Source organism: Tenrec ecaudatus, chromosome 1, assembly GCF_050624435.1.
Source record: "Tenrec ecaudatus isolate mTenEca1 chromosome 1, mTenEca1.hap1, whole genome shotgun sequence".
Lineage (NCBI taxonomy): Eukaryota > Metazoa > Chordata > Mammalia > Afrosoricida > Tenrecidae > Tenrec > Tenrec ecaudatus.
This window is the reverse complement of record NC_134530.1, coordinates 47,897,221-47,921,445: the sequence shown is the minus strand read 5'-3', so window position 1 is coordinate 47,921,445 and position 24,225 is coordinate 47,897,221. Positions and strand designations below refer to the sequence as shown.

The following is a 24,225-nucleotide window of genomic DNA, read 5'->3' as shown; positions in this document are numbered from 1 at the left end:
AGAGCTTGCCCGGGTTCAGGGTTGGGCCATGTCCATTGTGCAGAGGAAGCTTTGTGAAGCACTACTGCTAAGACCTCAGAGCCCAGGTGGCACAATGGTAAAGCGCTCGGCTGGCTTGACTGAATGGATGGCTGCCGACCCCACCAGTTGCTTCACAGGACAAATGTGTGATAGCCTGGGAGACTGGGGGGCAGTTCTAGCCTGTGCTGAAAGTTGCCGTTCCCACCACTGACCTGCTTTTGCGGCACTGTGGAGGAGTTGCTGTGATGCGCACTGTTACCCAACATTTCAAACAGCATCAAGGTTTCAGTCGGGCTTCCAGCTGACAGACAGACTGGGAAGGACGAGGCTGACCACTTCTGAGGAACTAACCACTGACCGCGACGAGTAACGGCAGATCAAGTGCTGGAAGGTGAGCTTGTCAGGTAGAAAGGCAAAATCAGCCCAGAGTAGAGTTGCTTCCTCAAAACAGAGCCCACCTCAATGTGGATGAAGCACAGCTTTGGGGACCTTCACTTGCTGATAGAAATCCAAGTGTTACAGCTCTTTTAGAATTTGTCTAGCAGGTTTTCTGGTTTTCCCGGAAAACCCCCAAACACCAGTAAAACAGTTACTTAACAAAAAAAAAAAGAAATCTACTAATAAACATCTACTAATAGCCAGAATGTGAAACGTATGATGCATGAATCTAGGAAAATTGAAAATCATCAAAAATGAGATGGGACACATAAAAGGTCAATATCCTAAGCACTAGTGAACAAAAATTGGCCATTTTGAGTTGGATAATCCTATGCGAACCTGGGAGATGGCTAAGAGGCTTGGCGTTGCAGCCATCAGAGAACACTTGGAAAACTATCCTGGAGTTCAATACAAGGAAGTCCAGGTAACAGACCGACTCTCACGCATCCGCTCCCAACTCAGAGACCCTTGGAGGCAGTTGTCTCAGAAAGACACGGGGGCAGTTCCAACGGGTCTCTGTAGGAAAACGGCTCCATGGCCAGGGGTTATCCTCCCTCCGGGTTGAGGCCGTCAACCTTTGCCAGAGCAGAAAGTGCACCTTTCTTCAGAGGGATGGTTGCTGGGTTCTAACTGGTAGCCAGCTTAGCAAACCCACACGCCAACAGGGTGCTTTGGGTTTACCATCACGCCAGTCCAATTTCCCCAAGGCTCCTTCCCGCTGCTCCTCTATTCAACGCCAACAAAATCGCTCGGCCACAATGCTGTCCCTGACAGTGTGCACACTTCAGAAAACTTGACAAACACGTTAAACGAAGAGTCTGAAGGCTTGATGGCTAAGCACCCTGGCCCTCGTAGAAAAGGCGACCTGAACTGGCGGCTGGGCGACAGTGAGAAAGACTGGGGAGGCTCCCGTGAGGCTACAGCGAAGAGCATCCTTTGGGTTAGTTCTGTCTCGTAGTATTAGTGAGCTGGAACCGACTGTATGGCACCCAGAGCCACAGCATGGCCCTCGGTTTGGTGACAGGCACTGCAGGGATGCTGCATGGAGACTTTGGACATGTTCAGTTTGAGACGCCTTGTAACGCCCACATGTGAGGTCCCTTAGGGGGAAATTTGGGCTGGTACAGATGAATTCGGTCTTTTTAGGAGTTCTAGTAAGCTTTTGCCTTATTATAACTTCTTTTTAGTACTCAACATAAAATAGGAGCATCTCAACTGTGATTTTTAAGAGGAAAAATAACTGATGAAATCACGAAACACAAATTTCCCTACCACTGCTCAGAGAGGCAACTCCATTTTCTAGTTCAAGTGATCTGATTGATTTTATGGCAACCTAAATGCACAAACAAGAGATGTATTCATGAGTTCATTGACTGCAGCCTCAGAACTAAAAGGCAGCTCGAGTGCTTTAAAAAGGCACTTTCTTCTTTCGTATTAAGTACTAGAAAGTATAAGATTAACTTTCACTTATCATCAACCTGCCTGGCTTAGATTCCAGGTGACAAACATCCCCTTTCATATCAATGTTGACATGTTTTACATGATTATCAATTCCAAAAGAGAAAAACCAAACTGCCATTGGGTAGATTCTGACTCAGGACAATGCAAGGACAGATCAGAAGTCCTACTGTGGGCTTCTGAGACAGTGAGTGATCAAACAAGAACTGATGGAGGTGCCAGCTGCTTGTGATCCACCACTCATCCTCCAGAATCCATTTACTTGCTTAACCTGAGAAGCTCTTTGTGCCTCAGTCTGCAGTGTGTTCTGCCAGAAATACCTTTGCCTGGATAGCCTGCCCCGCTCCTGGGTTCATGCTTTATTGCACCCTGTACCTTTCCTTAGAGCACTCGTCAGAGCTTTAAAATAACAATGGTCAAACATTCATTTTGCCATCTTTTCGTCTACCCAGTCTCCCCCCAAATGTGCAAAGGCATTAAAAGCCTAGGCATATGAAGCTCTCCAAGAGAAGCAGGTTTCTCCACATAAAAAAGAAGTAAAGAGAATAGCAAACATTTTTAAATTTAGAAATTTATTCTGTTTAATCCACAAGCTTTATATAGCTTTAGTTTAAAAAACAAAAACTTGAAAAACAAAACAACAGAAACAGTGGAAACAAGACACTATTTCAAAGTCTGGGCCCTTCCAGCCTTCCAAATACAAGAGCTCTGAAAACTGTATATGCCAAATTGGAAGAACAAGACAAAATTCTGACATTCAAAAAACAAATTTTTACATAGCTTGAAGGATCCTTCCTGGGACTAGTTAATTGCCTTTATAAAAGAGGAGGGAAAAACAAAACAAAAACCAGAATAGAATCAAATTCCAGTGTTCCAAATCAAATTGTTACACATCAACATAAACCCAGTGTCCTGGCAGATAACATGCTTTTGTTTTCTGTCTCATTGTAGAGCTCGAATCCCGCTTCATTTCAGCAGAGACTCCACAGGCAACAGGAAAGATTGTGGCCTCAAATGTTCATTTATACTTCTGCGGTAGTTCAACAGTGGTCTTATTTCTGGGCAAGCTTACAAATTATGAAGTCAGAGTATAACTTAAATGGGTGCTAAGATTTAAATGACAAAAGTTTAAAAAAAAATAAAAAGAAAAAAGCCTCTGAAATTGCCAGGGGCACTGATTAAAGAAACCAGAGAATGCCAACCATATTCAAACCCCCTTTTTTAAAAAGGGGATTTTTTTTTTTTTTGGCTTAAAATCTTTCACTCTAAATAAACTGATGAAAGCATGTCACTGGTACACTGTGGGCACCTTTTGCAATGTAAATCCATGCCCCCCTCTTTACATGGTGAACTTCAACCTAGCAATTATTACAACAAATGTTATAGTCTAAAGCTCAAACACATTTTAGCAATTTTGAAATTGAATTGCGTACAAACCAAATAAAATTTACATCGTAACAAACATTCCCGCCTAAGACTGTGGGGACACTTGAGCCTTCCGCATTGATCTCAGCGCCTTTTCACGCAGGTGTTTTTCTAAGTCATCCAGGTTGTCTTCCGCTTCGCTTTCCGTCTCCTACAAGAGAGAGGACAGTCATACTGTTTCGTCCAGAGGCACTGATGGGAGATGCCGAGTATGGAGCCGACAGACTGAGGCAAAACCAAATGCACAGGATGATGTCTCCTTACTGTCCAGAGGGGCAGGCTTCGTCTGTTAGTAGGGCAACCTGCCTGAGTGGTCTGTTCCCTTCTTTGTATTCTGAAGGTGGGAGAGCGCTTGCTGAGCACCAAGGTCGCAGAACTATTCTACCGCAGCTACAATGAAAGCCCTGGTCTCCTCATGCTTAGCTGTCAATTCTCTCGTCAAATTCCCCAGTAAAAACAAACAAACAAAAGACACAAAGCCTACTTAAAAAATCAAAGTGGAGTTTTGGATCAAGAACTTAAAATTTCCCTGGGGTTGCTTTGTATGACCCGAGATAAAAATTTTTTTGGGGGTGGTGGTGGTTAAAAAGTGCATAAAAAGGGCAAAACACACACAATAAAACTTTAAGGAAAACCACCACTGCACCTGATCTCTTAAACATCTACTTACTACATAGTGACGGCTGGCTCTTTTGTGGTACTCCTTGAAGACAACCCTAGTTGAGAGACAGCAAAAGCTGCCCAGTTTTATGTCCTTGTATTACTAGGTACGGAATTCTAGTCCTGATGAGATGACGTAATGAAAGAAGTATTAATTCCTGTTTTGGTTGCTTGGAAGGCTCAAGGGAATTTAACCAACAAAATTACTTTAGCCAGCTCCTGCTATCCAGTAAAAACCAAGGCCATTTAGAAAGACACCAAGAGCCGCCAGGAGAACTGCGAAGCCAGCCCCGAAGGTGTCACTGAAAACCCACTTAGATGACCGTCATTAGACAGCAGGTATCCACCCAGCCCAGCGACACAAAGGGAGGTCACACTGACGTAGGCAGCATGTATGAATCTTGACTATAGTCGGATAGGCAATGTGGTAGACGAGTGGTCAGTCACCCACAGCTGGGGGCAGGGAGAAATACAGAAAGGCTTTTTTTGGAGCGATGAAACGGTTCTAAATTTGATTGTAGAGACAGCAGCAGGTAGGTGTATGCACTGAAGCTCATTCAACAGTGCATTTATAAAATGAACTCATTTATATAATAAGAGTGAACTATATCACAATCAAGCTGTCATTGGAAAACGTCGAAACAAAAAACTCTAATATGGTCAACCATTATGCTAAAGCAAAGATAAGGGTTAGGATGGCAGGAAAACCAGAGTACTGGAAGCAAAACAGCCATAGGGGACTTAGAGTATTGGTGTCTTCTTTAAACAATCTGTGTAGTTTTTGTTAAACAGGAAACCAAATTTACTGTGTAATTTACTAAAACCACAATAAAATAAATATATGTATATGTGTGAATAAATATGTGTATACACATACATATATATATAAAGCACAAAAAAGTAAAAATCTCCACTGGGTCTTTAATAGAAGCCACGGTGATCTTAACCATGGGTCCTGAAAAATTCCTACTCTTGACAGATGACTAAAACCAGAAGCAAGCAACTGAACACCTAATTATCACAAAACTCATTTAGCTCATTTTTATAACGAAGTGGTTAGACTATTTGTATAGACACAAACCCGTCCATGAATACCTTCTTGGGCTCCGGCCCGGCCTCCGGCTCTTCTTGTGTGGACGTGGCTGCAGGGGCTGCAGGGGCTGCAGGAGGGACAGCAGCTGCTGTGGCTGCAGCCCCAGCCTTTTCCTTCTTGTGTTTTTTGTGTTTCTTGTGCTTCTTATCCTTTTTGTGTTTCTTATCCTTCTTCTTCTTCTTTTTCTTCCCGCCTCCTTCTTGGTCCGAGTTCTAAAATTTAAGTAGGTGAAATCAAAAATTCAACTAAAATTCTGTTCCCCGCCCCAAAGGAAGTTCTATTTCCTTAAGGGAACTCCTAAGTGGACACATCTCAGGACATCAGAAGGTCACAGAGGGGGAACAAAAGGGCCAATCATCAAGAGTCCCAGAGATGGGTCCCTTACCTGCCATTCCACATTGGAAACAAATTTTTGAGAGTACGAGTCTATATCTCCACATGTATTGGAAACCTGCAGCTTATACAGCAGAAAGAGAAGGCTGGAGATTCAACTACAGCTGAAGGGCGTTCTGACTCGTGCAGTTATTAACTATTTGGCCTTAAATAAATCATTCACCCCAAAATTTCCTGAGTACTTTTTATAATTCTTAAATGGGTATCTAGGAACCCTGGTGGCACGATGGCTCTGGGTCGGTCTACTAATTGCAAGGCTATCAGCTTGAACACCCCCCCACCTCTACCCACAGCCGCTCTGGAGGCTGTCTGCTCTGGTAAATATTTTGTCTTAGAAAACCAAAGGCACAGTTCTATTCTGGGTTGCTCTGAGTCAGAATAGTCGATGGCAATGGGTTTGTTCCTTGGAGTTAAAATAAAGCTTCAAATGTGGACTGAATGGGATGACCTGCAAACCATACTAGCTTGGTATGTAGCAGACTTTTAATAAATGACACCAGCTATTGTGCCATATGTTTGTTTTAATGACTTGTCTAAGTCACTGGGCTGGGAACTAAAAGGCTGATGGTTTAAACCTGTCCAGTGGCTCTAGAAAACACATGGCCGTAGTTCTGTTCTTAAATTAGTTTGCTGTGCGTTGGAGTCAGAACTGCCTTGAAGGCAACTAACATCAAACACCTAATGTTGCACAATTCAGAAACCTGGCTAAGATCAGGCTAATGACCCACAAAGAGGACAATATAGTTGAATCCCCAGTATTTTAATAGCCTAATAAAAAAACAAACAAACAGAGAACAAAGAAAGTTACTTCCATGTAGCACGTTTAAGACAAAACTATATGGTACAATAAAGTACTTTTCAACAAGCCTTATGTTTTTCAAGTTGCAAGATGAAATGTGTCCATTGTTGAAAAATCGAAATAAAAGTAGAGGAAAATTAAAATATTAACTAGTCACATATTATCTCTCCCCCCCATAAACAGAATCAAATCACACACAACTCAAGATGGAAAAGTATTGTGGCCTTAACTAGGTATCCCAAAATACATGACACTAAAAACTACCACAGCAATATTACTGAATTACTATTCCAACCCCCACCCCCAAAACAGAGATATAGACCCACTGTTTGTCTAAGATAGTCGAAGTGAAATCTCTAGAAGAGAATATTTTAAGACCTATCAAAATTAGTAAGCAGCAATACTCTCAAGCCGTCTGAACTATCACCACTATATTTTTGTTTGAAATCCAATGGAGGCAAAAACCAACTCTTTCTGCCCTTCAAGATAACCACAGGGCCCAAGCAAAGCAGAGGTACATACCCTTGCCGGTGAGAGGCTTGGGGTTGGGCTCTTAGCCTTTTTGACGGGTACCGCTGGTGACCAGTTTGTAGAGGGTGACTGAGACTGGACAGGGGAGGGGGGTGCTTGGGGTTTTTTAGCTGCTAGTTCAGGAGATCCTGAGACAGATCGAGAGGATGAGACCCTCCTCACAGACTGAGGGCTTGGTGAGGCAGTCCTGGATACAAGAGAGAAAAAAGTCAACTTTTAGTATCTTAGAACTACCATTAAACAATCAAGCCACAAATTCCAAATGCACTATTGCGCACAGCTTGCTAACGCATTAAATTTGTCTCAGGTAAGTATCCCACAATCAATCCTCTATTCTAATGATGCTTTCTCAGTATTAAATTAGTAAATGCTAAGGGTTTCTACTGCCATAAAGAGCTAGTCTCGGAAGTTCACAAAGGCCATTCTACCATGACGAGTTGGAATGGACTTCATGACAGCAAGAACGTTGTACTTAGCACTGTTTTAATCAGTGTTTACTGACATAAAGAAATGTTGTCATAGGTACAAATGTTGCTTGTTATAAGCGCTATAAGAGCCCCCAATGAAACGATCTTAAAAAGGAAATGTTACATGTCCCTTTATTGAGATTAGTTATGGAGACTCACCTATCAGTAAGACACTTCCTTATGCTACAAGGAACTATCTGAAAACAAACATCTAGAATTTGCCTTAAAGTCTGCATTCAGAGCCATCCCTTTTCATACTTCTCCCTTCAACACAGAGAAGGAAAACAAAGCAGCCCTAGCAAATACAAAGACCTACGCAGGCAATTCTAACCAAAAAGAAAATAGTCTTTACTTTTTTGTCTTCTTAGGTTCCGGAGTCCTGGAGACTCTCCTAATGGGTCTGAGGCTTGGAGACGGGGACTGCCGTCTTTGTGGGGACGATGACACGCCTCTTCGAACTGGGGGCGGGCTTGAGGTGGTCTGTGCAGCTCGAGGCCGTGGTGAGGGCGACTGTCGTTTGGTTGGTTGGGGTGATCGGGCCTCGCGGACAGATCGGCTTGGGGAAGACCCTTTCCTATGCTTGGATGCTAATGAAGGTGAGCGTCTCTTGGCGGGGGAACTTCTTTGTTTCGGGGGTGGAGAATGGGACAGCCTGCGCTTTGGTGGGGGGGATGGAGAGACCCTTCGCTTGGGTGGGGGCGGGGGCGAGGCCGTTCTTCTTTTTGGGGGCGGAGAGGGAGAGTATCTTCTCTGGATGGGAGGGGAGTATCTTCTTGGGGATGGGGAGCGCCGACGGGGTGGAGGGGAAGGAGTCCTAGGAAAAACCCAGACATCAATAACTGAGAGATTGTCTTACAGGATCACGAGAAAGATCCCACACTAAGATATTAATCTTGCCACTAACAGTGCTAAGTAAAAAACCATGTAGGCTGACTGCTGGTGACCTGCCTTGCTGTGTGCTGCCTGTGGTCGGGTAGCCTGAACTGCTCTACAGAAGTGCACCTGGCAATCCTCAAGACTTGAAGGACTGCCAGTGTATTAGCTGTCTCACAGAAGTGAGTTGCACGGAGCCATTTGTACTGCTTTAGAGATTGCGATAGAAATCATTTAGTGTCCTGGTTTTGTTTCTCTAGAGAATCCAGGGGTGGGGAATGAACCACAAGGTCAGCACTTTGAGCCCACCAGCTGAGAAGAGACTCCTCAAGGCCTCCAGTAGAGCACATGTTGTAGGATGACGATGGCAACAAATGTGCTCGACACAATGGATGGCTAGATGGATTGTGGCAAGTTGGACGAGGCCCCAATAAGATTAAAAAAAAAAAAAAGATTTACAGCCTTGGAAACCCAGAGGGTCAAGAATCAACTCAACGGCCGAGAATTTTTTTGGTGTCCCTTTTTTGTTGCAAACCCCCCAAACCCAGGATCTCATTTTGCATTTAGTTATCGTGTTTCCTTAGTTTTCACCAATCCATGGTTGTTCTTCATTCTCGGAGGATTTTGAAATTTCTGAAGATTATTATTGAGTCAGTACTCAGTTTGTGCTCGTCTGCTATTTCCTAAGAACTAGACCGGGGTTATACATGGTTAGAAAGCACATCACAGATATTTTCAAGCAGTATGTGTACCAGCAAGTATCCAGGAGTCTGTCTTACTGGGTATTCACTTTGACTATTTACTTAGAGTAGTAGTTCATGAGGTTCTTTACTACAGGCACTGGTTTCTCTTTGCAGTTACTAAATACTGCAATGCCACTTTTAAATTTATTATCACTCCTGATATTTAATTCACAATTAAATCCATCCATTTAAAATATGCATTTGTATGACTTTTGTATAGTCACAAGTACAACTATTACCTCTACCCATTACCATACACTCCGCTCCCACCTGAGACTCTGTCTGCCACTAATACACGTCGGTCACTATAAACTGGGATTATGTATTGTGTTGGCTTTGGTGACCGACTGAGCAATGCCACTTTAATCATGAAGATGCAGGGTTGCGTGGCGATGGTCTCTCTACTGCCACAGTCACAGTCCCAAACGCCCACTAGCACACGCGACCAGTACCTTCGCCTGGGCGGTGGGGTGGGAGACCTGCGTCGCCGAGGAGGAGGAGGAGGAGCAGGAGAAGGAGATCGTCGTCTTCTGGTGGGTGGTGGAGAGGGGCTTCTCCTTCGTCTACCACTAAACCAAAAGAGAAAAATACATACATTCTCTAAGTCAGTGGCAAGGAGAATTAAGTGACCCAGGAAAGTTTCAATTAAAGATAGCAAACAGTTACGATAGGCTTCTGAACAGTGTTTTTAAAATGCAGATCAAACCCTTGTTAAGACTGGGTGGATAACTGCATATAAAAACCTAAAGACATTGGAGTGTTTCACTGTACTAAGCTGAAGTCTTTTTTGTGGAATCTGTTTCTGCATACATACACATGCTGGGTCACGGACACATTCTAAACAGTCTTACAACTTAGGGGGAAGGCTTTAAAACACTGGCTCTCTTAGAACACTGTTTTTAAACTATCTCAATTGGAAAGCTGAACTCAGCTGTGTCCACCAGGTCTAGGCTCATGTCTATTCAGGTTTTTTAAGAGGTTCTAAGAACTTGGCTTCCTCGTTAAGAACTGCTTTAGCATCTACAAAGAGTCAGTTCTTTAGTGCCTTATGCAATGCAAATTATTAAGCACTTACTTTGGTATTTTCATGTTAGTTCACTAAAAGCCAGAAAAATAACCCATATTATAACCAATATATAAAAACATTTAAAATCAAAATCAGTAAGTTTGTCCCTTAAGTCTAATAAATTTGAGGATAATAGAATTGGTATAGTTTGCAAATCTGTAGTTTGGTCTAGCTTAACAGACGGCAGATTCTTTTTATCTGCAGTCAACTGGGTTCAAAACAAAGGCATCAAAATGTTTGTGGGAAAATGGAATGAAAAGGTAGTGGATTATCACCACAAATGTCTAGAAAGTCCCCTCATCCCTGTTAAGTTGGTATTAAGTGAAGAAAATATGACAAAAATTTGTTTCTCATTAATAGCTCCATCCATTCTTTTAGACTTTCCAAATAGTTATGGATATTTTTCATTGGCACAACACCCAAACTAGTGACTAAAAGCACAATCAACCCAAAACCCACTGTCAAGTCCCTACCCACCACTGTTAAGTCAATTCAGACGTATAGTGAATGACCTAGGTTTCTCTTTATGGGAGCAGGATAGATGGTGTCACGTTTTTCCCTCACAGGGGCTGGTACACTGGAAGAACAGCCAAGCTTGTGTTTCGCAGTCCAATAATCAAACACTGCTACCAGGGCTCCTTTGAAAGCCTAACAGTAGTGTGGGGGAACTTGAAACCAAATGAATGGCTTATATTATAATTCATTTGTTTATCATGAAAAATAAAACAAAACTCAACAAAAAAACAGAAATGAACCCCACTAACCTAAAAAATAAACACCAATAGGCAATATATCAAGAAAGTATAAATCTCCCAGCTGAATAAGACTTTCAGTAACCTTAAAAATGCTTAGAGTATTAAGTAATTGTTTGAGATGCTTTTAAAGTGTTACCTCTTGAACAACCAGACAGGGATTACTTTTCGTGATTGTTTTGTGTATGTGTGTGGTGGGGGTGGGGTGACCGATTTTGCTGGAGTATGGGAATTAAGGGACTTCAAAGTCTAATGACAGTAAGCATATGGCTCTCCTAGGTAATAGATGTTAGAAACGGAGAAAGATATTCATTTAGGTTCTTCTGTTAGTGCTATGTTACAACGGTGTCTGGTGTTTTGTTCCATCACAAATGTGGATTGGTTCCAAAGAACCTTCCCATGGAAATAATTAATAAGAGTATCTAAAAAAAAAAAGAAGACACTGCCATAATTTCAATAGGAAAAATTCTTCATCCTTCTCGGACGCGGGGCTGGTGGGCAGTGAGCAGCCTGACACCCACTACTGGGATCCTTGAAGAGACGAATGTCGTGCCAGTGGTAGCAGCCTCCTAAACGCTGGCCCTAGTAAACTTACTTTATGACTTCTACTTTCTTGCATTGGACAGACCTTTAAACCAGACTTTTCTATGTCTAATTCACTCTTAAAATGTCAGGACAATGGAAAATAAATCAAGAAATAGTAAAACTTCTGACAGGTAACCCTAATTAATAAAGCCGTGTCTAACCAACCTTTTAGTCATTGGCGATTGCCATCTCTTTCCCATCTGCATCCTGAGAGCAGTGGAGAAAAACAAATGTCATGAATGCCATTCACTAAATTATTTCCTGTGATGAGGAGTTAAGCAACATTAAAGAAGATACTGAAGAGCTCAGAAATGTTCAAGAGTCAATGCTTTAACTGTCAAGGCTATTCCTCTAATCACACACACACACATATATATATAAAAGGCATGGTGGTAATAAGACTTCCCCAGTGTCTCATTAAATAATATTAAGTGCACCCCCACCCCCAAAGACAAATCAATGTTGACTAGCAGTAATAAACTCACAATATATAACTGACCATCTTCTTGTAGAGTCCTTGAAATAAAGGAGTTAATACACTCTAAAACAAATCCGTAACCTACAGCCCTGTGTTATGAAGTTTGAGGACAAATGACAGGATCAGCACCAGCAGAGACTGTGGAGAGAAAGGCACACTACCGAGGGGAAGTCTCCTTCTGCCGTTTCCGTGGGGACGGAGAGGCGCTCCGGGAAGGAGACTGTCTCCGCCTCCTGCCTACTTCTCCATTCTTCACATGCGACCTCTTGGGGCGCTCATCTTCAGAGGAAGATGAAGAGCCAGAGTCTGTAATTACACAGCAAAGAAAAATACATTAGTCCCCCGCTTCAAATCTGTCCAAGTTTTCTAAATTTAAGTGAAATATCAAAATTAGTGAGTAGACTAATGTAAGCAAGCATGTGTGCAATCAATTCTGAACTGAAGCAATATTGATGGCTCAATGATGCTAACACCCTAAAACTATACAGAACGACGAGCGAAAGAAAAGTTACAGAAATCACTTCTGTAACACAAGTCAAGACATGCATTCCCTTGTTGAACAGTTCTCCAAATAACTAAGTAATACTAAAGAGCACCTCAAGCAATTACTTAGTTTCTTGAAGCACTTTTTAAGATGCCGGAAAGTAATGCCCAACTGGGAGATTAGTACTTTTCAATTTGTGCTCCTCCATGATGCTGTAAGGTGCCCCGGTGGCTCCATTTTGGACTACAATTGCTAAGACAGCACTCAAACCCACCGTGAAACCCACCCACAGGGCAGTCAGCTCTAGTCTATGTAGTCACCACAACTATGAGACGTTCGTCTGTTCTTTGTTGCTATTGTACTCTAAAGATCTAAAGCTTCAAAGGTGGCGAGGAAAGCTGATCAAGATACAGCGTCTGGCGTCCTAAAGGCTTGAAGGTAAACTAGCTCAGAAGCAGCAAAGCCCACATGGAAGAAGCACACCAGCCTGTGTGATCACGAGGTGTCGACGGGATCAGTTAGTTATCAGGCATCATCAGAACAAAAAATCGCATGATTGTGAATGTGGGGGAGATCCAAAGCACATATGTAGGCAAGTATACATACCCTTACAAAAGGGTCGTGGGGAGAAGAGCCAGTCAGGGTGCAGGGTAGCAACGATGAAACATACAACTTTCCTCTGGTTCCTAAACGCTTCCTCCCCACCCACTATCATGATCCCAATTCTACCTTACAAATATGGCTAGACCAGAAGATGTACACTGGTACAGACAGGAAATGGAAACACACCAGGGCGAATGATCCCTCACGACCAGTGGTGTGCGTGGTGATACTGGGAGAGTGGAGGGAGGGTGGGATGGAAAGGGGGAACAGATTACAAGGATCTACATAGAACCTCCTCCCTGGGGGACGGACAACAGAAAAGTGGATGAAGGGAGACGTCGGACAGGGCAAGCTAGGACAAAATAATAAATTATAGATGATCAAGGCTTCACAAGGAAGGGGGAACGGGGAGGGAAAAAATGAGGAGCTGTAACCAGAGACTTATGTGGAGAGGAAATGTTTTGAGAATGATGAGGGCAATGAATGTACAAATGTGCTTTACACAATTGATGCGTGCATAGATTATAAGAGTTGTATGAGCCCCCTAATAAAATGATTTTTTTAAAAAAGGGAGCCAAGATTTAACGCTTCTGTAATGATTTTAAAGTGTTAAAGCTTTAAAAAAAAAACCTAAAACGAGTGAAAAGGCATGTTTATGGGAAAGTGCGCATCTCTTAAAAAGTGTTGAAAAAACCCCGAAAGTTAACAGAAACCTTTGGGTTTGCGTACCCCACATTTACTACAGGACCCAACCCTACACATTTACCATAGAAACAATGCTGAGATCGCTCTCGTAAACCTACCAGAGGAAGACTGCTGGTTCTGCCGTCTGTACTGGCGTCTTTGCTGCACAGAGTCTGCTGCCGCCATTTTGCCACCTTTATCTTCTTCTGAAAGAAGGATGCATTTAGAAAGGGCTTCTTTAGTTATACATATAAAAAACATGTTTATCTGAAGACAAATTTTTATTTGGTTGTGTCAATTAAGTGTAACTACTACATGTTTTACAAGTAGAATGGGCTTAAAATAGCTATTTAAATTTATTGTCACCAGATGTAATAAAAAAACTTATTTAGGCATTCACCTCTGGTCAGACTAGGTTCTAAGCAGTTTATAAACACTACTTGAGTTAACGGTCACTATTATCTACGAAACTTATTAGAGAAAACAGATTCAGAGAAATTAAAAAGGCAATAACAGGAGTTACAAGGAGCTCGGAAGTCAAACCAGTTTGCCAGATTTCAGAGCCACGCGCTGTCACTCATCTTCCATCAAACTAGACCAAGACCAGATGCACACGTCTGACCCAGGTTAAAACCAAACCAAACCAAGGGCTCATGAGGGAGGGAGGAGCGGGGAGAGAGGGGAATAAAAAAAAGAGGACCTGATGCAAAGGGTTTAAGCGGAGAGCAAATGCTTTGAAAATGATTAGGGCAAAGAATGTACGGATGTTCTTTATACAATTGATGTATGTATATGTATGGATTGTGACAAGAGTTGTATGAGCCCCAAATAAAATGTAAAAAAAGGGAAATGATTAGGGCAAAGAATGTACAGATGTGCTTTATACAATTGATGTATGTATATGTATGGATTGTGATAAGAGTTGTATGAGTCCCTAATAAAATGTTTTAAAAAAAATAAAGTACTCTCTCATGCAAAAAAAAACAACAAAAAAACCAAACCAAACAACTTACCCGATTCAGACAGCTCCACTTTTCTAGGCTTGGGTGCTGGTGAAGGGGACTCTCTTTTTTCGGTTACTTTATGTTTTGTCACTAAAAGAGAATTGGGGATGAAAAAAATTAAAAGCTACACTAAAATATGCCTTCACATTTTTTATCGATCTTCAAACTTTGGATAGATGAAAAGCAAACTTTCCCAACTAACAATTCAAAGAAGGGCTGGCCACACAGTCAGAAAGCAGTGGAGTAAGGGGCATAGGTTCTGAGTCAAGTTGTGTTCAAGTCATGCCTTGACAATCTGGTAGCTCTGTGCCTGAATGACAGGAGCCCTAGTAGCATAGTTGTTACACTGGGCTGCCAACCACAAGGCCAGCAGTTCAAAACCACCCGTTGCTCTGTGGGAGAAAGATGAGGCATTTTACTCTTCTATTGTAAAGAGTTATGGTCTGAATAACAATGAATAAAGGAAAGAAGAAAATGTCCTAGAAACTGATGGTGGTGATCATTGTACAAATCTTCTTGAGAAGACTGAATTATTGAATTGTATGATATGTGGATGAAATGCCAATAAAACTTTTAAACAAAGAAAAAAAAAAACAATTCAAAGAATGTGGGGAAGATTGTGTATGCTGTTACTAACTTTATGCCGTGTATAATACTCAACAAAGTAAACCTCTACCAGCCATTTGAATCCTACCAATTAGAAAACTAACTCTCTCTCTCTCTCTCTCTCAACTTGGAGGGGGCTTAAAAGTTTCCAGGCACCCTCTACAGGTTGGTCCAAAAAGTAATACAGATGATGAAGTAAGACCTCATGAAACCTGGATGTTTGATCTTGAAACAATGAATGAGGGCGCAGAAAGCTCTACATATATAGCTTGCATTAAATTACTCAAGAGAAAGATGCCTCCTACATTCGTAAAAATTATTCGACAACAAAACTGTCTGAGTTGAAAGACTCACAATGAGAAAGAACATAAGGGCACCTCACCCAACTTACTGCATGAAAAGTCTTATCCTGGCAACGTGTGCGCTTCTGGTGAGACGCTGTCGCACACTGCTGCGCAGCAGCGCCCCAAGAGGAGGCGATCGAAGCTCAGAAAGCTAGGCATGTCACTGTCGCGTTCTAGACAGATTATGAGTAAGGATTTGAACCCAAACTCCTCTTTCCAGGTTGCAATCTTCAAAAGCACAAATGATGCTCATGTATCTATTCATCTAGCCATTGTTTCCAGTAACAGCCCAAGCACATACTAGTACCAACTGCCTCTGAAGGAACTCCCGCGGGGACACCGCAACTGGGTCCGAGTAGAACTGGGCTCCATAGGGGTTTCCAAGGTAACTATTTAGAAGCAGATCACCAAGTTTGTCTTCCAAGATATCTCTGAGTGGACCCAAGTCGCCAATCTTTCAATGAGCATCACCTATTTGCAACACCCAACTCCCAAGTATAGACTATCCATAGTCAATAACTCACTATCTGAGAAACATCCCTCCGAGAACTAGAATTTTCAGAATTCTTACCAGTTGTTTTATTGAAAAGAACTGCCTTGGAATGCTTGACCCAGAATGCACATACATCTCACAATAACACCCAAGATTCAAAATTTTAAGAAGGCTTACTCCAAGGGGCAGTCACTTTGAGATCTAAGAGTTTAACACAAAATCTTTCATTTCATCAAATTGGAGAATTTTGGCTTCAATTTCTCAATGAACAGCACTTTATTAATGAGCTTCATCTCCCTTATCTGGATGTCAGCAGGAAGGACCAGTCCCTGGAGGACACTGTGCTTAGTGAAGTAGAGGGTCTTAGAAAAAGAAACTACGGATATCCTAATGGGCTCAAACATGGCCATGACCATGAGGGTGGCACATGATCAGGCAGGATTTTGTTCTGCACAAAGGGTCATTTTGAATCAGAACTGACTCGATAGCAACTACCAAGAATAATCAGATAATCATCCATGCCTTGCTAATATTTCATCAGATTTCCATTTGTTCCAATGGGATTGTATAGTATCTTGCTAATTCTAGCATAGTTATAAATTTTCTTAAAAGAAGCCATTCGAAAAAAGGTTTACTAAACAGTTTGTAATTGCTAAGCTGACTTAAATAAATGCAAAATTACCACTACATCAAGCACAGATCATATTTATTAATACATTTCTTCACTGAAGATACCACTGTTAACAGCAGAATCAGAAAGTCTGACTTAATAACTGCTACATGAAACTCATGTTAAATTGTGTTACATTTCAACAGTGTTGCCAATTACCCATGGAACAACACAGGCATTTCTGGAATCATACCTCCAGCTAACAATCTCTCCCTTCCCTCTATTTCCCTTTCAGCACCTGAAGTAGTATTCTGGGGTAAGAAAGCAGAGAAAAGGTGTGTATGTATAAAAAGTATAGAAAATGGAAGAGAATAAAAAGGCCCATAAACTTTTTGAAGCTCCCCTCACCCCAGCCCCGTATTATTTAACTGGTGATGAGCTCTTAAATTCCAGTCGTGGCTGATCAATCTTGGCCAGGCGACTTAACTCGTTGGACAAGGTGCTTGGTAAGGACTTTATCGAAGGTCCTCGCAACTTTATCGCAGAAGCTACCACCTCCTAGAAACTCCAAGCTGTACTGGGCTTTACTGGTCACCGGGCAGCCCTGAGCACACTGCCCAGTGCACATCTTTGGCTAGCGTTTTAATGGACATGAGTGCTCTGTCCCAGAAGCAGGGAAATAAAATTATTCCCTGGGTCCTCCACCCTGGCCTTTCCACTTGTTGGAACTCTTTATATAATGCAAACAGAAAATCATAACCTGACGTTTTAGCAAGTATCAGGTGGCAGAGTATGTGCAAATTTTTTTTCCACTAGCGAACTGCCTAGCTTTAGACGAAGGAAAGAGGCATTTTAGAAACACAAAATATTTCATGTGGTAGGGTCGGGGCAATGTGTACTGTAGTTTAGATATTAACTAGTAATTATAGATGGGCTGAGGTTTTCCCATTTCGAACCAATGCAATATGGGAACATGATGTTATAAAATCATGATCTTTGGGGGAAGTGGGGAGGGAAGTGAAAAAAATGAGGACCTGATGCCAGGGGCTTAAGTGGAGAGCAAATGATTTAAGAATGATGAGGGCAATGAATGTACAGATGTGCTTTACACAACTGATGTATATATGGACTGTGATGAAGAGTTGTATAAGCCCCTAACAAAATGGTTAAAAAAAAAAATCAATCATGATCTTCAGGTCCCATTCCCCACGCTTGACTGAAATAAGCCCCCAGCAGAAAGCTTTCTCTAGTCTCTTAGCTTCCTGTCTAGGTCTAAAGAGACAACATGGCACAAATAACTATTACTGAGGCCCCCAAAGTACTATACTAGTTATCAAGCACCAGCTTCACTTGATTTTAAATGCTAAAATTCAAGATAATCTACACATGAACTCTTAATGGATTATGATCACTTCTGGCTGTTACATCACTCTGAATACTAGTAATAGAAGCAAAGCCTAACTTGACTTTCTAGAAAGCAGCCTACTGGGGAAATTAAGGAAGGAGTTCGGCAGACTGCTGGTAAGACATTCTGATCTCATTAAGATCTATTTCTATGGATTTCAATCTGATCAGAACCACCCCAACATTTAAACTTACAGAGCACGTCTTAAAATGTCATTGCTCCCCTCCCCTGCTACTCCCCTTCCAGATCCTGTCACTCCAGCCCTCAGCACCAGACGCTTCATTCAAGTGGATCCTAAGATCCTTCCCTCACAGGGTCCTTTGAACCTTAGAGGAAGAAAGCTCACCAGACAACAGACTACAACCTTCACGCAGACTAACAGCACTCAACGAGCTAGACAGGATCACAGATCATAAATTTCTCCTCAGAAATCAATCTGTATAATAAAGCAAGAGCACGCAGAAGAAACCGGTCTACAGCCTTAAAACAACAAAAACCAAATCAATCAGCTTTTAAAAGAACACCATGTCTTTCTAGTGAGAGTACCATGTGGCCAAGAAAGAATGAAAGAATATGCAGTCCTCTGACAAAAATCTTGATGCAGTGGTGTGTGTTTGTACGGACGAGGGACGGACGAACAGACCCAGAGTAATGAAATGATCCCTGGGACAGCACACAGTTGGGTTACGTTACGTCCAACTCCAGCAGTCCATGGCTGGCACGAGTGTCCCTCAATGTGAGAGCACACTGCTAAAACAGAATACACTGACATGAAATCTCTATTCCCAAAACTCCAGAAATTGAAGGCAGAAAAAGGTGAGTCTCCCTACAAAGAACATCCCATGCATGTATTACCCAGTCACTACATACTTCAAACTACCCACTTTAGGAGCCAAACCAGATGAGAATGTGTATTATATGCTTGATTTTTACCTTTACCTGAAGTTCTTCCGGGAGACACAGAAACCCGACTTTTCCTGGTACGGTTTGACTGTTGGGGTGTTGGGGAGTGACGAGTTTTTGGTGGTGGGCTTGCTGGAGGTGACGGTCGGTGTCGTCGCCTTGGAGGACTCGCTGAAGGAGATAATCTGCGAGTTTTTCGAGGGGGGCTGGAAGTCCTCTTGGGTGGTTTCTTTGGCGGAGACCGTGAACGAGATGAAGATGATGATGAGCTACTCCCCGACAAGGATGCTGACGACCGCCTTCTTCTGTGAATTAAAGTATTCATATTCACTAATTGCATACTTAATTAATGGCTTTACAGCTATGTATAATTTATACACAAAAAAAGCAATTTTAATCCAACTCTTGAGTTTATGTAGCTAAGCACTTAAGTCCCCCACAAAACTGGCATAAAAATGACCCAAAACCCCAGGACAGAAACAGCTAATTCTGAAAGGACACATTCTGAGAAGGGCTTGTTTGCCCTGTCTCCCCATTGATAAAACACAACACACCGAGTGCTGGAAAACCACCAGTCAGTTTCTTCCTGAAGACTCTTTATCAGTGTTTTGGAGTTTGCATAGAAAATCTGAGTCCCAAAGCACATTTCATTTAACAATAGACAATGTCAAGCAACCTATAGGTTGCATTGAAAGGAAAAAAAAAAAAAGATGTGCAAGATTGGGAATCTGTTTAGCTACATAAACTTAGAAGGGACTCTCGAATTCTGCAGCAAAATTTGTGCTAAGTTCTGTTGCAATTATGTGTACCTGCAGAATTCACCTTTGGCAGAAGAATTCCTGAGAACCTGAAAAAAAGAAACCCTACCTTAAGTGTGAGATAAAAACTGGCTGAAAGGGAATCTTACACAAACTGCAAAATATTTTGACTGCTAGATGACTTAGTAAGCAAATTAAAACATGCTGTTTGCAAAACTCCAGTAAAAAAAAAACAAAACACCTCATACATGATTATTCCATTAACTAGTACTAGAAAGCACCAGCAAAACTTTTCTATGGAGGAATAATCAATTGTAGGAAACTGATGCCTGGCTGAATTGACCATTTTGTATCAGTAATCTCATCTGCCAGTAGTAGCATCATCAACTCTGTAACTTTTAATAGTGGCAATAAAATAATACTCAAACCCCCATCACTGAGAAAATAGATGGGAAAAAAAAGACTGTGAAAGGTCCCAGTTTGCACAAAGACACTTTGTACAGTTTAATTAATGTTTCCTCTTTTTGCCCCAAGTGCATTTGGTTTCCTGAAAGATAAACAAAAACTAGAGACTTAAAATTAGAAACACAAGCGATTCTAGTTCTTTCCAAAAAGTGAGATGTATTGTCGAGAGCACAAAAAGTTGGGAGGACCCCAGTGCTCTACTTGGGGGATTTTTACAGCTTTCTCTTTATTGAAAGGGATTTAAAGAAAACAAAACAAAAAACCTTAAGTCTAATCTCTCAAACCGAAGAAGCGGCGCCATTAATCACAGTTACTTCTGCAGAGTGAGATTACAGGAGCTGTGCGACGCTGTCAGGTGAGTGGCAGACTGCTAGCTGGTTCAACCCAGCCGCTGCTGCCAGGACAAGGAAATGACGAAAGTCAACGAAGTATTTCCCCTTTCGCATCAATTGTTTATAATGAACACTCGTTTCTGTCATAATTGAGGTGTGTGCGCTAATTTTAGTGCTTAAAAAGTAGCTCTCGTTAGACCTGTAGCCAGGTCCTTTTCAGAACCCAGAGGCAAGTTCAACACCATAGAAATAGCCAAGATGGCCAATTACTTTATTTGTTGTTAGGATTTCTTAGTGGGAGATGAAAGAAATAAAACCTTAACACCAAGTATTAACAAACTAGTGAATTTTCTGATTTACTTTCCAACATTGGAACAGACATTTTTTCATAGCACAAGTAGAAGACTCCCATCTCTGATGACTTAGGCATCTTAGACAAAACACTGTGTTTTCCTTTTCTTCCCGGGGGATATTAATTAAAAGACCCCGTCACCCACACGGGGGACACCTTCAGGCACTGGAGGCTCCCTCACCGTCTCACAGGAGATCTACTCCTTCTGTGCCGCGGTGGGGGCGGCATTCGTCTTGGCGGGGTTCTTCTCCGCGGAGATGGCCGTCTCCTTGGGCTGGGCCGCCTTCGAGGGGAGTATGACCTACCGCAAAGGGAGAAAGAGGACCCGAATAAGCAAGAACCCCATTTCCTGACAGTTTCCTCAACGGCCACACATGAGACACCAATTTCAAGGAGCACGATTTGTTCTGTATGTGCAGATTCCTATGGTAGACAGAAAGTGTGCGATGCAAATCTACAGCACACACCGTACCGTTTTTGGAAAGTCTGGGATGCACAGATACTGACGATTCCAGTCTACCCAGAGATGCCTCAGACAGCCTCACAGTCTGCTTAGGAAAGCTTCGGTGGAACCCTGCAGAGTATTCCTCTGAACTCTGGAGGCCGCTGCAGGGCAACGAGCCCCCGACACCCACAAATGGGACTGCTCGGAAACTATCGGAGTCTATGTGAAAGAGTCGGGCATGAAAACGAGGGTCCCGACTCACCTCGATCGGGATCTATGACGCCGTCTAGGTCGAGTGTGCGAAGGAGAGCGAGAGCGTGTCCGGGACCTAGATTTGGAACGAGATCGAGATCTTGGCCGAGTTTTCTCCTTCTCCTTTTCTTTTTTAGAATTTTTTTCTGGAGAAGGTTCTTTAAGCTCTACTACAGGTTCTGGCTTGGGAACTTTCAGGATATCACTGCGAAAATACACACGAGATCATCATAAATCGACTAGACACCACTAACAACTATAGACATAAGAAAGCTCTCCCTTGCCTTACTCTTTAGTTTTCAAAAGCCAGGCAAACGTCCTCCTGGTTACAAAAAGGTGCACAACTGAGCCTGAGGAAGCAACTAACATTTCCAATGCTTGGAACACCTGCAAAACTGCCTGTAACTTGTGCAGTCTATAAACTATCTCAAAGAATACAGCCAGCAGATAGTGGAGGTCACCTCTGGGGCTTTGTCTAACATTCTCCTTTTCCACTTGGATTCCTTTTCAACAAATTAATTTTATAATAATGAACTAACAAAATAATCCAGTAATTTCTTCTTTACACTCAGATGGAGGGCATCCGCAGTGATTACTAACTCTCTAAAACGACACTTCTATGTCAACCGTTAGGTGCTTGCCTAGTGGAAGTGGCCTCTTGTACTGAAGGCTCCTTTATTGTCACGGAAGGCTCTGGGAGCTCTGGAGGGGTCTCCTTCTTTCCGGGCGCAGGGGAAGGGCTCCGACTCTTGGTTCTGTGGCGGGGAGACCGAGAATGACTGCGCTTTCGCTCTCTCCTGACAGGAGAAGATCGTCTTCTAGGGGAAGGAGATCTCGATTTGCGTCTAGGATGAAAGCAATTTTTTTCAGGTTTTGGAATAAAATAAAGGGACAAGGGAGATATACAAAGGGAAGTGCCGATAAAACCCTCTTGTTTACGGCACTGTTGTTTTTATGAGATGACCTATGAAAGGAAACAGGGCATCTTGCGTCATCTCTCCCAGAAGGAAAAGACAAGAAAACCAGAAAGTAAAGGGAAAGGACAAACTTCTCAAATATACCAATTACAGGGGCGGGCTCCTAGTCAGTGCCAGATATTAAAGAGTCACTTTTCAGAGAGGTAAAGACTGTTGACAGTAAACAGTAGTATATTGCCTTACCAATAACTCAAACCCAACAAATAAACACTGAAATGCAATCAGATCCCACAAGAGAGTTCATGAGGCAGAGCTCAGCAATGCCAAAACATGATCAGGTAACTGAAGTACAATTCTTTAGAAGAGACGTGCACCAGAACCGCTAAAACGCGCTGCCTGGGACAGGAAAGGTCCTCCATGGGTTTGCTTAACTGGGTATTTTAAAAAATTCCCAGTGAAAGAAAGTAATAGACGGGGCATCAATAGCCAGGTTATTACCATGATGACTTGTGTTTTATTTCACAAGTACAGCTCCTTCACAAGTAGCTTTTAAAATTCCCAAATGAAAGGGAGTAAAAAAGTAACCTCCTTCCATTATTAATTTGCAGAAACAAAAGAAACCTAAAAATAAAAAGCCTAATGGAATTCTCACCTTTCACCACAAATAAGTAGAAGCTGAGGCGTAGATTTAAAAATGTGAACCTAACAATAGTCTCAGTGGAAGGAAGAAGAAAACAAATAAATGATCTGAAGTTTGAGTTCAGTACAACCATCTGAGAAAAGCAGAACAGGGAATTAGGTAGATATAATATAAACAGCTAGTGGATACAGATTTCTAATAAAAAGGGAATGGAAAAAAAGTGAGTTGGATCACATCCAAAATTTACTCGTTAATTAAATGCTGTTTAAACAGAGCAACATGAAAGAAAATTCTAGATTTTGACTTAGAAATTAAGAGTTGACGGCTCACTACAATCTCAGAAACAGTATCACAGCCAAGAGATTGTGCTCTCAAACAAGAGAAGAAATATTTCTTTAGCCCAAAGGCAAGTCAGCTTACCACAGCAGTTCCTAATAGGAGAACCTGGCTAGACAGTGTTGCTAGCTCCCTTTATAGTTGTCAGTTCTTCTACACAGACCCTTGAAGTGCCTAAGTACCCACAAGACAGAGGGATGTGTCCGCTGCACTGTACCTTCTTGGACTTCGAGACCTCTCCCTTTTTTCTCTGCTACTTTCTTTTTCTTCTTTATCCCTTTTATCTTTGTCTTCATCTTGCTTTTTCATAGATGCCAATTTTTCTTGTTCAATCTGCGAAGATCAGGTTTCCACAGTAAACATGAGAGCAACAAGTAAAATGAAGACTACTTCCCACAAGTGGCACACACCAAGGCTGTTAACCGGCATTTCACCAGTCTCTACTTTTGAACAGCTGTCCTTTCTTATTGGCACACATTAAGATCGCTTGTAGTCCAGCACATAAACAAATTTTGAAACCAGCTGCATTCCTATTAATTTTAACTCATGCTGATCCCATGGTTGGCAGAGAACTGCACTCAATACAGTTGGGATTGGCTATAGCCTTTCAAAAGCACACTGCCAGACCAACAACAATCCTCTGGGTGAAATCAACCTGCCAACCACTTACTAGTAGGTGAATACTTAAAATGTTTGTGCTGACAACGCAACCTATGTTGAATAATACTTGCTGAAAATTAATCATTAAAGAGAAGTTTCTAAGTTTATCTTATATAAAAAAAGAGGGCCACATTGACATTTATCTTAATC

General features: G+C 42.0%; 1 protein-coding gene and 1 non-coding gene across 10 annotated transcripts in view; one reads left to right on the top strand and one right to left on the bottom strand.

Annotated features, from left to right (window-relative positions):
• Positions 1-532: 532 nt before the first annotated feature.
• Positions 533-593, top strand: LOC142438301 (U7 small nuclear RNA). The gene has a single exon (XR_012782702.1). It is a non-coding gene; the product is annotated as a U7 small nuclear RNA (small nuclear RNA).
• Positions 594-2,470: 1,877 nt separating this feature from the next.
• The window catches only part of SRRM1 (serine and arginine repetitive matrix 1), a 28,241-nt gene continuing 6,486 nt past the window's right edge, over positions 2,471-24,225 (bottom strand). The window contains exons 5-18 of one of the 9 annotated variants that reach the window (XM_075552545.1): positions 23,633-23,748; positions 22,164-22,367; positions 21,533-21,727; positions 21,007-21,126; positions 18,949-19,223; positions 14,567-14,647; positions 13,673-13,759; positions 11,944-12,088; positions 11,470-11,511; positions 9,354-9,470; positions 7,638-8,099; positions 6,810-7,005; positions 5,098-5,307; positions 2,471-3,493 (exon numbers count right to left, since the gene is read on the bottom strand). In XM_075552545.1, the coding sequence (XP_075408660.1) occupies positions 3,389-3,493; positions 5,098-5,307; positions 6,810-7,005; positions 7,638-8,099; positions 9,354-9,470; positions 11,470-11,511; positions 11,944-12,088; positions 13,673-13,759; positions 14,567-14,647; positions 18,949-19,223; positions 21,007-21,126; positions 21,533-21,727; positions 22,164-22,367; positions 23,633-23,748 (2,355 nt within the window). In that variant the 3' untranslated portion in view covers positions 2,471-3,388. The remainder of the gene's footprint in view (positions 3,494-5,097; positions 5,308-6,809; positions 7,006-7,637; positions 8,100-9,353; positions 9,471-11,469; positions 11,512-11,943; positions 12,089-13,672; positions 13,760-14,566; positions 14,648-18,948; positions 19,224-21,006; positions 21,127-21,532; positions 21,728-22,163; positions 22,368-23,632; positions 23,749-24,225) is intronic. The other 8 variants (XM_075552564.1, XM_075552573.1, XM_075552579.1 and 5 more) reach the window with 8 other exon arrangements.